Source organism: Sinohyriopsis cumingii, chromosome 2 (genome assembly GCF_028554795.1).
Source record: "Sinohyriopsis cumingii isolate HCF-2022 chromosome 2, ASM2855479v2, whole genome shotgun sequence".
NCBI classification, from domain to species: domain Eukaryota; kingdom Metazoa; phylum Mollusca; class Bivalvia; order Unionida; family Unionidae; genus Sinohyriopsis; species Sinohyriopsis cumingii.
The window spans coordinates 151,969,610-151,984,108 of NC_142962.1; the positions used below are offsets into that span (position 1 = coordinate 151,969,610).

General features: G+C 36.9%; 1 protein-coding gene across 2 annotated transcripts in view; it reads left to right on the forward strand.

Moving 5' to 3' along the window:
• Positions 1 to 14,499, forward strand: part of LOC149806096 (DNA topoisomerase 3-alpha-like) — a 103,601-nt gene that overhangs the window by 10,377 nt on the left and 78,725 nt on the right. Inside the window, exons 3-5 of one of the 2 annotated variants that reach the window (XM_089950974.1) lie at positions 1,038 to 1,113; positions 3,792 to 3,900; positions 13,215 to 13,266. In XM_089950974.1, coding sequence (XP_089807100.1) covers positions 1,038 to 1,113; positions 3,792 to 3,900; positions 13,215 to 13,266 — 237 coding nt within the window. The remainder of the gene's footprint in view (positions 1 to 1,037; positions 1,114 to 3,791; positions 3,901 to 13,214; positions 13,267 to 14,499) is intronic. The other variant, XM_089950975.1, reaches the window with a different exon arrangement.

The following is a 14,499-nucleotide window of genomic DNA, read 5'->3' on the forward strand; positions in this document are numbered from 1 at the left end:
GCAGGTGTACTGCACTTAGTTATTGGGATTTATATGTGTATGGGTTTACTTATGAACTCGTTATTAATTTCCTATTTTTTAGAAAAATATTTTACCATTATGGAAAAGCAAGTTTTCAAACGCAAGTCATTTTCTGCACTTTGCACAATGATTAGTATAGTAGTTTTCACATGTTTCTTTTGATATTCACAAAACCTGAAGTAAAAGTTAAATGCACGCTGATTGTTAATTATTCTTGCTGTAGTCATTCAAACGAATAGTCGTACAAGCGTTAATTATTGAAAATTTGCGATGGATAAATGTACATGGAAACGCATATGAGAAAATTTTAGCAGTATGAAATTTGTACAGACACCGTTCATGGACCCTGGAACGTAATGAACCGTACATGTGTTCCATCTTTCTTAACCTAATTTTGGTGTTAATTTTTCCAATTGAATTCAGGCACATAATGATGTGTGACAGAATTATTCAATAGTTTAAATATGTATGCAATTTTTGCAATGGAATTACATATATTATGGATTAATTGCAAGCCCCAACGGTACGATATCAGATGGCAAGTAAACAGTGTTGATACTCTGTTCATGCTGTATATTGGACATTGAATTCAGACACAATGATCTGGGAAAAAGATTTTTGAATATTGTAAATCTGTTTGCAAGTTTTCGATGGAATTACATGCATTATAGATGAACTGAGTGCCATGACGGCATGATAGTAAATGGTGTTGATACCCTATTCATCATGTACATTAGACATGAATATACTTGTATGTGCCAATGAGTTGTTCTCTGAAAAAAGTAAAATACTGTAAAACCCTGCATTAACTTGATCCTGATATTAACACTAACCAATTTTTTGGACCCCAGTTGTCCGTTATAGCGGGGTTCCACTGTACTTCTGGTTAGGAAAGATGGAACAACTTGTACCCTAACCTGAAGCAAATGTACTTGTACTCATACTTGAGTACTTTAAAAATGTATCCCATTCCATGCCCATCAGTTTTATTACTTTTTGTTTTTCTTTTTTTACAGGTACAGCTGTAATCCAGTTGCACTGTTTGATGCTCAAGTACAGAAATACTGTCCAGAAAATTACATTGATATCAAGGCAAGATGTTCTGTGATTTTTATGTCATTATCAAAATGTGGCCTTTAGTCCATGAAATTGTACATTTAAAATGGTTTAATTTGGAGAATTTTTTATTTTTTTTGCACAATCTTAATTTACACAAATTAACAAGGCAAGGTCTGTTCTAAGGTTTGCCATTGCAGAATTTGCAATAGTTTCTAAACAATCCTGTTGTATTTTAAAGCATAACCTATATCCCTTCTATATTCAGGACCCCTCCTCTTGCCCCTCCCCCAGTATTTTTGTGTTAATGGTGGGAGAAATTTCCCCCTTAAATTTTCAGTTCTAGTGCAGACCCCTACAAAAGAAGATTCTTGAACATTTTAATAATTCAGTAACCCTAGATTCTTGTTTCTGGTGAAATTGTTGCCCTTGAGTCAGTTTGCCTATACATATACAAAAAATGAAATTAACTTCACCTGCATTGATTTCACACTATTCCCACTGCAGCCATTGTTTTGGTATAATGCATTAATGAACAAAATATGTGTATGCCGTGGTTTTTTGGTCCATTTTCTTTCAAAGAGGCATTTGGAAAGTTGGAAAAAGAAATTTTCTGTTCAGTAGTCAATTTTGATCTGATTTGATGATCATAAATATAAGAAATTCCATTGCTACCTAGAGAATTTCTGTCAGTTTTCCTTATGAACATTTTGCTAATGGGTAAATACCGTACTCAGCTTGACATTTTAGGTGCAGGGATCGTCCTGGACTTTGCCAATGTCGCAAATTGCGATTTTTTTTCCTTTTTGGCGACAAAAATATCCCATCTGGCGATTTTTTTGGCGACATACTTTTTGGTTCTTTAATTTGTACATACAATCATGGATTTGGACTGGATAAATTAAAAGGGAGAACGAAAGGAAGCCACAAACTTGACTAAGCAATGCATTGGAATCAATCTGTTACACAAACGATCCTTTGTTCTTATTGACAACCCCATCTTTACAGTGCATTGTTACATCATAATCTGCTTATGCTGACATCTGGGCTGAGTACTGTATGCTGTGATACAGTCAATCATGCTACCGCACTATACCTACAACTGACCGACTTCTGAAGACGCGAATAGAACAGATACAATTAATTGTATGGCTAATCCTTCTGTGTGTTTTTTGTTTGTTTTTTTTTACATATACCAATACAGTAGTTTTGCTGAACCTTCATAGAAAACTGATAACCTTTGAAATACCGACTACTGTGTATAAATACAAAGCAAATGGAAAAAATCTCAATCACAATTATATCTGTCGCCAGTGCAGCATTTTACTCATTGATCTTTTCCTTTTGCCATCAATCCCATGTTACGGCTGCAGAGACTTAAACTCTGCAACAAGAAATAGCAACAAAAAAAAAAAGTTTTGCATAATTAATAATAATTATTTATTTCTCAAAATACAGGAGTGAAAGAATCCCTAAACTAAGTGTGAATTTATGCTTATATATACGGTTCAATATTGCCAGGTGTTGACTCGTGTAAGTTTCATTCATGGGAATGGAGATCCTATTTTGCTTGTCGAGAAAATTTATACAGCATTCAGTGATCATTTCTGGTGATTTAGGAACAATTCACTTCAAGCTTTGTGAAGCTAGCCATAAAGGGGGTGGGCTGCTGAGAGACTACTGGTGTCACCTGTCAGCACTGTGGACTGTGAATGTGGATTCAGTAAGATGAACCTCATAAAAACTGACATCAGAAATAAGCTCTGCATCTCATCTCTCGAGAATTTAATGAGAATCAGCATGTACAGATGTGAAAAATTTTACTTTGAAACTGCATTCAGCAAGTGGGCAGCCCTAAAATTGCGACGGATCTTCATGTAACACTTTGTAACATTTTGTTAATGCTTGTTGTAATTAAAGTATTAACTAACCCATCTTGTGTAATTTTCATTGCCTGTTACATTAATAGACTAAATTAACACTTGGAAAAATGTACACTACTTGTTTTGGCGACACTTTTTGAAAATTGGCAACAAAACATTGAGGTTGGCGATTTTTTGAGGACAGCTTTTTAAAAGCCAGGACCATCCCTGTAGGTGGTTTATATGCCGGGACATACTTCATCAGGACATGCATAAATCTGATGAGTTACACAGGGACAGTTGTTGGACAATTTAGAGGAACAATGCAAGCCATTCATGATTCTTGACAATGAAACCATGAAAATTGTTTGGATTAAACTTCATTGCATGATGAGAGCTGTTCCATTCAAACATACTTGGTATGTAGGAAAGGCATTATTTGAAGCAAATATAGGTAATGGTGCTCTAATTACTCACAGAATCAATATGAAAATGATACCAAATTCTAAAATGCATATGTTGGTGACTACTTCACAATAAAAATGCCTTACCAGGGTCTCAAGTATATTTTACTGAAATGGCCCTCAGCAAGCCAGATAATTTTGACAGCTCAGTTGGTTATGTTTAGTGGTGTTTGAGGTTGTGAAAACTAGAGAAAATTGAGGAAACCACGTACCCTTGGGTGGTTAATGTATTTCTTTGCATGTGCTAGAAATGGTATCAAGCCTGGGACCACTGAACTTAACAGTGAGCGTAATGCAGCTGTATTATGCGTGCAGTTGAAGTAAAATCTTACAATGTTTGCCAGTCTCAGTGTAATAATTTTATCATGAGTTTCTGTTTGTTTTATAGAGGACTTTGGAGCGGGAGGTTCGAGGATGTTCTTACTTGATAATTTGGACTGATTGTGACAGAGAAGGAGAAAACATTGGATTTGAAGTGATTGAAGTTTGTAAAGCAGGTACATTTTCATAAAATAAGTGTGTTTGTTAAATGAAAATGATAAATTTGCTTATATATCTGTTTAGTGATTTCGAGCAATAGTTGATAAGGCTTGCATCTAAAGTTAGACAGAATCTACATGCAGGAGGTGGATTGTCATTTAAACATATTGTCCAATCTTAATAAGTTAGTAGTCCTTCCACCACCTCACATATCTATATTTGCCATTTAAACATATTGTCCAATCTTAATAAATCGGGGCCCTGAGTGGCCAAGTGGTCTAAAGTGCTCTCTGTTAAGGATCACTGCCATCTCACCGCTGTCTGCATGGGTTCGAGTCTCAGATTCGGCCAATGTGGGTATGTGAGACGCTTGCCAGTAGCTTCTCACGTGTCGGTGGTTCTTTCCGGGTTTTTCCTGGGTTCTTCCTCCACCATTAATACTGGCCACCATGTATAGCCTATTGCGTGCTGAAAAATGGCGTTAAACCACACAACACTAACAACACTTAATAAATCAAGACTCCTTCCACCACCTCACGTATCCATACTTGTCTTTTAAACATATTGTCCAATCTTAATATATTTGACATCCTTCCACCACCTCACATATCCAGTTCTCTCAAGAAAAAAAGACATTAATGTCTTTGACTTGTTATTGACACTAAAGGTGGTGCTCTACAGTTTCGTATTTTGCATAGGGTTAGGATTTTAAAGAAAAAGAATTTCCCCGGCTTTCATCACTGGTTATACTGGCTATTTAAAAAAGACCTTGTATATCTTAGGTATAATTCAGAGAACCTTTAATTCCCTTTATTTTGGTGTATAATTGATGGGTTATAGAGTATACAGCTTGGCCTTACTTCAGATGTGCACCTTTCAAAAAAGTGCTTGCTCTACTTTGTCATTTTCACTTCCTGAACTTCAGAGGTAAATTGTATAAAAAAGAGCAGATAACTTTTTTTACATTTTGTGTATTTGGTAATTCATTCATTGCACTTTCAGAAGCTGGTATTGTCTAGTCTGGCAAAATACATTTTCCCTATTTTAGTAGCTGCTATGGATAGTGTACTTTAGACTAATTCAGGCTGAGTTTTTAACACAAGGGAGCAGTCATTTTAGTTAGCAGTGTGCTTAAATCATGTAAAATTTCCAAAAGTACAATATCCAAAGAAATATCATCCACATTACATTAATGTAGCATAGAGGTATGCCAACATTCTCTCCATTGTGCATGTTTTAAATGCGAACTACTTCACCTTACATACATCACTCTCTCAAAAGTACATATTAACTGGTGAGCGCCCCTATAAAGAGAATATAGGTATTATTATTGTATGATTTAATTATGTTTATATGGCTGAAACATTTAAGTCGCAAGCATCAAAACAATCCTTTTGAATAATTGTCCTGCCTTTCCCCCCACAGAACAGTATTTATGAGTGTCAGAGTCTCTAACAAGTCCAGCCCCTCCCCCCCCCCCCCCCCCGATAAAAAGTGAGCTTTTTTAAGAATGCACATTACATTTTGTAAACATAGCAACTAATGTTATGGTGAATGACAGGAACATGAAACTAGCCAGAATTATTTCTGAGATATCAACAATGAATTTTACAATTTGAATAGGGAGGTAACTCATCGGGTTCATAAAGGTCAAAGGTCAAAGTGTAAAATATTTGCCTATTATTTCATATGGAAGAAGCGAAATTCACTTTCTCATCATTTATTTTTTTATTTCATTGCAAATAAATGAAAAAAAACATTTTCACCATATATTTCTTTTACTTCTTCCAACAGTTTTAAATTTAAGTTGACTCTATTCCTATATTCTAAGACTTCTAATCTCCCCATAATTAAGGTCACTACTCACACAAACATGCCTCATGGCAAATTATGTAAGCAAGAGCAAAATGAGCATAATTAGCTTATTTTCATGCTTAACATCAATATGAATGTACCATTTATTCAGAACATCATACATAATTGTATAAAAATAAAAAAATAATTGCAAACATTTTTATATTTGCTTTAAGGTGGCGCTCTACAGTTTCATATTTTGCATAGGGTTAGGATTTTAAAGAAAACGAATTTCCCCAGCTTTCATCACTGGTTATACTGGCTGTTTAAAAAAGACCTTGTATATCTTAGGTATAATTCAAAGAACCTTTAATTCCCTTTATTTTGGTGTATGATTGATGGATGTACTGTGAATTATAGAGTATACAGCTTGGCCTTACTTCAGATGTGCACCTTTCAAAAAAGTGCTAGCACTACTTGGTTAGTAATATTGCAAAGGATTACTCATGCTAGAATGAAAACAGTTAAGTGAAAAAACATTGCAAAGAATTCAGATCGTCAGTGATAGATGGTACATTGGAAGTGATAATTATTGAAGAGGTAAGGTGTGGAAAAGGCTCCTATAAACAGCCTGTGTCTAAGTGTGAGTGTGTTGCACTCTTATACCTTCTGATTGAGCCCATGAATGGAACAGGGTGCCCATTCAGAAGGTGTAAGGGTGCAATAAATGCATCTTTGACATTAAATAATTAAATTATTGTCCTACTTTATTAATGGTTGTAGATGCTGTAAATAGTTATATATACATTAGAATCTTAAAAATCAGTATTTGTTTCGGAAAATCAGTATTTTTATTTATAAGCAGTTAGTATTTTTGTACTTTGGGTTTGACAGCTCTGCATTAAGCCAAAAGAAAAACACTTCTGAAATGCATCATCCTAGTTTTAATAGTGGTCAATGGATGGAATGCAGAAGCAAACTTGTCTTTCATTTGAATAATTAACGGTGATAAAAGAACATGACAATTATAACTTTAATACTCAACTATCATTTGCCTCATTTGGTATCACTGTTTGTTATGATATAATTTAAGTGGAAACATTTAGAAATATTAAGGTTGTAACATAAAGATTTTATGTTGATGTATTATTTTGTGATAAATTTGGAAACATAGATTGAAATTTATTTATTTTCATGTGGGTTCATCTTTAAATGGAGCCTTGAGAAACAAACAATGGCTACAGTAATAACAGCTGACAATTTATGACTTGAGAAACACTCAGTGGCAACAGTAATGATAACTGACAACTTATGACTTGAGAAACACTTAGTGGCTACAGTAATGATAACTGACAGTCTAGTTACAGAGCCTTGAGAAACACTCAGTGGCAACTATAATAACTGACAAACCTATGACTTGAGAAACACTCAGTAGCAACAGTAATGATAACTGACAACCTGTGACTTGAGAAACACTCAGTGGCTACAGTAATGATAACTGACAGTCTATGTCTATATACAGAGCCTTGAGAAACACTCAGTGGCAACTGTAATGACAACAGAACCTATGACTTGAGAAGCATTCAGTGGCAACAGTAATGACAAATGATAACCGATGACTTGAGAAACACTCAGTTGCAACAGTAATAATAACTGACAACCTGTAACTTGAGAAACACTTAGTGGCTACAGTAATGATACCTGACAGTCTAGTTACAAAGCCTTGAGAAACACTCAGTGGTGACTGAATGATAACTGGCAACCTATATACAGTGCCTTTAGAAACACTCAGTGGCAACTGTAATGATAACTGACAAACCTATGACTTGAGAAACACTCATTAGCAACAGAAATGATAACTGACAACCTATGACTTGAGAAACACTTAGTTGCAACAGTAATAATAACTGACAACCTGTAACTTGAGAAACACTTAGTGGCTACAGTAATGATAACTGACAGTCTATGTCTATATACAGAGCCTTGAGAAACACTCAGTGGCAACTGTAATGACAACAGAACCTATGACTTGAGAAACATTCAGTGGCAACAGTAATGACAAATGATAACCGATGACTTGAGAAACACTTAGTGGCTACAGTAATGATAACTGACAGTCTATATACAGAGCCTTGAGAAACACTCAGTGGCAACTGTAATGACAACTGACAACCTGTGACTTGAGAAACACTCAGTGGCAACTGTAATTACAACTGACAACCTATGACTTGAGAAACACATAGTGGCTACAGTAATGATAACTGACAGCCTATATACAGAGCCTTGAGAAACACTTAGTAGCAACAGTAATGAGAACAAAATGTGAAAATGGGGTCATGAGGCTTCAAAAAAGGCCATGGCCTAAAAAAGGCTGGGAACCACTGGTCTAGATGGCCAGAATATGAAATATCAGTGTTTAGTTTCAGTATACAATGTGATCGCGATTTACGTGAATTCGAAATAACATGAGATGGGTAAAAATGCGAAAAAGATCAATACTATTCAGATAACTCTTTCATACATGTAGATTGTGCCACCATCGCATGCAAACATTACCCAAAATGCCCAGCTGTTATACCCCCACCATTCTGTTTATTGTGACCTCAGTGCTGCGTGGGTATGTACATGTACAAATTGTTTGTTACAATTTTGGAACGTTCTTATTGATGGCATCTAAAAGACGAGCAAGTGATAGTCCAAAGGGACCAAGGAAGGCTATTTCTTTAGAGGTTAAACTTGAAGTAGTGAAAAGGTACGAAGATGGTCAGAGTACTGCCATGATAAAGCACGCTTTGAACCTTAGTGAAATTACATGTAGAGCAATGCATGACAGTGCTGAAAAAATAAAAGCAAGCGTGAAAGCTGGAACCTCCCTTTTGAACCAGAAAAGTTGCAATACCCACCACAACATAATGGACAGGATGGAAAGGATGTTGGCAAAGTGGCTTTATGAACACTAGTGTTCAGTGCAGCTTTCAATTTTTAATTACATATACATATGTTCTATTGATTAAAATTTGTACTATTCAGATAACTCTCTCATACATATAGATTGTGCCACCATCGCATGCAAACATTACCCAAAATGCCCAGCTCTTATACCCCCACCATTCTGTTTATTGTGGCCTCAGTGCTGCGTGGGTATGTACATGTACAAATTGTTTGTTACAATTTTGGAACGTTATTATTGATGGCATCTAAAAGACGAGCAAGTGATAGTCCAAAGAGACCAAGAAAGGCTATTTCTTTTGAGGTTAAATTTAAAGTAGTGAAACGGTATGAAGTTGGTCAGAGTACCGCCATGATAAAGCATGCTTTGAACCTTAGTGAAATTACATGTAGAGCAATACATGACTGCTGAAAAAATAAAAGCAAGCATGAAAGCTGGAACCTCCCTTTCAAACCAGAAAAGTTGCTATACCCACTGCAACATAATGGACAGGATGGAAAGGATGTTGGCAACGTGGTTTTATGAACACTAGTGTTCAGTACAGCTTTCATTTTTTAATTACATGTACATATGTTCTGTTGATTAAGATTCGAAATGGGAAAAACCTACTCTCATTTCGGTAGTCCATTGAGCTTAAGCTCAGGTCCCAACTTCATGCTGGAGCAGGCTCAGTTTTAGCACCTGCAGTTTCCTTCTGACCTCACTGGAGTTTTTCAACTAACTATGTACCAGACATCTGTTTTGTCAGTTACTGTCATGGTTCCCATCCAGTCCATTCGTTTGATTGATCAGCCATTGATTGTCTTAGATCGTGGGTCAGTAGTAATGAGTCCAGCTGCAAACCAGCCAGCTGTTCCAACATATGTATTCTGTTGCGGGGGTCCATCCAGTTGGTCCATCAGTATTGCTGTCCACTGACAGTCCTGCTAGTTCTCTTAACAATCCAAGATCTGCAAGTTGCTTGTCCTTCATATCAGCATTGGGTTCACACTTAAAATCTTGACTTTTGGGCAGATACCAGAACGTGCTTTTGGATGATGCTACTTCTTCCTTCAGCATGCTATAGTGTTCACCAATATGGATGACTGACCTGACAAGGACACGCTTCAGTCCCATTCCATCCCCTCCCCCCCACCCCAGTGGATCCAGGGGTGGCCTCTATCAAGGCAAGATTAGGTGTGACACTTGCAAAAGCTGTCAGGATAATCACCTTACCTACATTGCCTGGTCAATCAGACCACGCTTGAAATCTGCAGACTGGTCAGAAACTATAAATGTGTGTGACTTTGACAAAACAGTTGTACAGGCCAATGAGAGAACTTGAAAATGGTCCAATAAGAAATCAGATGTCAGACTTGCTGCTGAAGCCATCTTGGTAGTGAACTTCGTCTGTTGTAATCCCTTAAAGCTGAGAAGTTACCCATAATGAAGTAGATTCTGCATCCTTTGCTGCCATGGACCCCAAATAACTCAAGTATCACCTTCACCCATATTACTTATTCTTTCTTACATGATGTAACAGCACCGGACAGATTCCAGGACCAGTATCACCATGATACGGATGCACATGTGGACCAGCCTTAGGAAACTCCATACAGCATGCACATGCCATTACCATTTATGGTCATCTAATACTAGATAGCTGGCACCAGACCTGTGGACCTGACAATATCTAGTCATGTATTAAATTCACAAAATCAATATGAAACCTATCTGTTACTCTGGACACTACTCTCACATTGCACTAACATGTCATGAAAATATGCAAGGCTGCATATCTTGAGCTGAGATGCATCAGCTCCATTCACAAATATCTTTTAGTTGATGCCATTAAAACACTTGTGTGTTCATTAGTACTTTCAAGACTGGACTGTTGTAACTCAATTCTGTTTGGTTCATCTCAATATCTACTCCAAAAACTTCAAAAAGTTCAAAACACAGCTGCTCGGATCATACTTAGAGTACCACGATCAGAGCACACCTCCCCGCTGCTCTGTACCCTACACTGGCTATCCATTCGATCCAGAATCAAACACAAAATTTGTTCTCTGTGCTACGTTTCATTGACGGACTCTAGTCCAATATACCTATCCGACCTCACCGATGTGTACATACCAGCAAGATACTAACGCTCCTCTTCTGCCAATCGTATACTCATTGTTCCCACTATGAAAACAAAGTCATATGGACAGTGTTCTTTTGCATACCAGGGCCCAGCAACGTGGAATGAATTGCCCACTGAACTTAGACACAAAGACACAGTGATCACATTCAAGAGTGCTCTCAAAACTCACTTATTTCGACTGCAAGAACAAACTTATAGACCTAATGTTTCCAACCTTAAATATTCTCAGCATGTTTGTTTTTTTATACTTTTTTTATAAATGTTTTCTAATTTCATGGTGTTTGTTTTTTGTAATCATATCATTATATGTTTTTTATCTTATAGGTGTTGTCTAATGTTGTAAAGCGCTTAGAGCTTCTAAAGATTAGGTGCTATATTATTATTATCTCATCCAGTATTGTCACAACCTATGTCCAGCATAACCAGCACTTGAAATGGTGATCAATCTTCCCGACCTTCCCAGTACCAGGTTCTGTAATTGACTTTCCTATGATACCCAGCACTGTAGTGACGATGTAAACGTACCATCACTGGGCCAGTCCATCTTTGGTCCTGGCTTTGTCATGGCTCATGCTATGTACCATCGCTGGGCCAGTCCATCTCTGATCCTGGCTTTGTCGAGGCTCATGCTATGTACCAGTGACAGTGATTTTCCTTTCTCAGATACATGGTTCCCTGACCATTGATGATGCCTAGAACCAGTCTTTTAACATTGGTACTTTATCATCCTAGACAGTCTGCTTGACCCATCTCATGAGGCTACTCTTTAGCCCCATGCCTCTGGCATAAAAAATGGACAATTGCGAGCCCTATCTTCAATCAAATGGCTTGTGAAGATCATCATTCCTTGTGTCCTCCACTTCCTGCTCTGACAGTGTTCTTCTTTTGAATTTATTACTATTTCCTCTCCCAATGATGACTACTGTCTACTTTATCTTAGCCTTTTGGAAAACTCACTGGTTTTTCTTCCATGGTCCAGGCCACCAACAGAAACTGCTGTACTGGTCATGTCAAATCTCTTCCATATGCATTGACTGAAAACTCTTCTAACTTTGCAACAACATAACTGTTGGTTCCTTGGTTGATATGGTGTTCATAGCAATCTTTTGACAATGAGAAATTAGCCTGGATTCTATCAGTGAGACAGTAACAAACACACTAGGGAGTCAGTGTCAGTCATATGTTGTATGATAAATAGATTAGCTCAGCACTTGGTTTCTATTTGCAAAGCTGCTACCATCAACCTTGTGGAGAGAGATGCCTTCCTGTCCACATCCAAGCTGCTTAAAGATCACCACATAGAAACCATTTGCTTACAGCCTTTGCCTTTCTGTTGCTTTTTTTCTTTCTGTTGCCTTTTCCTGGGCAACTTAAAAGGGTCAGGAAAACAAACTGCTAAGGAGGCATGCCTTACTGTGATCCAGTGACATAGTGCCCCACCATTGATTCCAAAATGGGACCAGGGGAATAGAAAGGACTTCTCAACAGGAAACCCACTACCCGACATTGCTTTTTGGCAAAGGCCTAGTTTCTCATAGCAAGAGACAGCAGAATTTGGGTAGAATAAGATTGATTTTGGCCCATTTTCTCTTCCTGCCAATCTCCTTCCAGCAGAAAATGTTACCATTCTTGTGCTGACCTTTCCTGAAACTGGTGAGAGGAAGACTTCATCATTTCACTGCAGAGAGATTAAACAAAGCAATCCATCAAGCCTCTGTCCGAAACATTACTAACTCACCATTCATATAAGACCTAATTATGCTAGCCTTACAAGGCAGAATCATTGAAGCACTGCCTTAGCCATCAACCCAAACTTATTTAAGTTCCACAACAATAAAAAAAATGATTCCCTCAATTGCATTGTTAAGTTATGGGAAGCCAGTCTTTCTTTTTGAAACCTTTGTCTTCATTGGGCTTTTTCTTGTCAGGGCATCTTCAGGACCCCATCAGAGGTTTTAAGTGGTATCTTTTTTATAAATAAGACAGGTAACATTGTTGCCATTCTTTTTCTTTGATTTGCAAGGTAGTGGAATGACTTCTAATGCATTATGATGAGGTAAGTATTATCAAAGAAAATTACTTGGTTTCAGCACTGGGTATAAGACCAGTTTACACAAATGTTTGAACTATGTGGCTGTAATTTATAATGAAATGGCTTTTCACTTGTTACATACCAAAAAGATAAGATTCTTACTAGATATCTATAAAATATATAGCCCAACAAAATTATGTTTTGCAGCATCTAACTGCTCATTTTGATACCTCTCCAGCTTACCTGCCACTTTATTCATCATTTTGTAAAATAAAGTTGCTTTTGACTTTGTTCAGATTTAAATTGCATTTAGTCCTCTGCCTCCCCTCCTCCTTTAACAGTTCAGTAGGTTACACTTTTTTATGAAATGTGTTTTTTGGTAGAGAGCAGCATAATAGTTAAACTAATCACTTCACTCTTTCTGTTTCAGTAAAACCTAATATTCCAGTCTACAGAGCAAAGTTTTCTGAGATTACACCTGAGTAAGTTCTTATTAGCTAACCTTGCCATGATGTGAAGTGACCTTGTGATGTGGCTTTGTGTCTATAATGTGTACCCATCAACAATTGCTGTTTTAAACTTATTATTAAAACCACTGGACCAATTATGACCAAATTTGGCACACGACATCCTGGCTTGAATAGCTTTTAGATTTTACAAAATGATGTTGATCTGCCATCATATATGAATGCTGTTACTAAAAATCCATTATATGACGTCTTATCGAACTCTGCTGATTTGATTAGATTTGACAGACCTCTCAAATTTTACAAAGGATGCCAATCAACCCTCAGAATTGGCCACTATCACTAAAAATAGAACATCTGCTGTTATACAGAATGGATAAACCTTTAAACGACTTCTTTAAAGCTAATGGCTATAATCTGACCGAACTTTACAGAAAGTAACCTGTTATGAAGTTCTTTAAAACTTGCCACTGTTACTAAAACTTTTCTTTAAATGAATTCTTCTCAAAAACCACGGAACAAAATTTGACCAAATTTAAAAGAAGGCATCAGGCATAGAGGGCCTTTAAATTTGTACAAAAGACGTCATCAGGTACGGCCACCTTTGCTAAAATGAAAAAAACCAACATTAAATGACTTCTCAAAAAATGTTCAGCTCAATAAGACCAAAATTTCATACTGGCATAAGGTGCTTTCAAATTTGTGAAAATGATGTTGATTTGCTTCAAATTATGGCTGCTAAGATTAGAAAAGTACTAGCCCCAAATACTGATTTCATTACGGATGATAACAGAAGATTTAGGGAATGAGTCTAGTATTGGCTCCTCAGAAAAGTTGGTGTTGGCCAACTCAACAAATGATCAAGAATGATACTGAATAATATGTTTCATTATCTATATTGTTGTTGATAAACATTCAGTGTATTGTGCAGTAGCAATTGGAAATATGTGGAAGTTTAAGTAATGTGTGCAGCCACAACTGAAATGTCAGAAATTATATGATGACAGTTGTAAGTATGTTCAAGAGAAGAATGGAGTAGAAAAAAGTACTAGATGTGCTGGATAAATGCTTACTATTGGCTGAAGTATGGCCCAGGAAAGGCTGTGATGTTGTGCACTTTCGGCATCAAGTATTTAGAGAATTTAGAGGATGGTGTTCTTCTTTGATGCAGGGATCGTACTGGGCTTTGCCATGTTGCAAATTGCGATTTTGTTTTTCCTTCTTGACAACGAAATATTCCATCTGGAA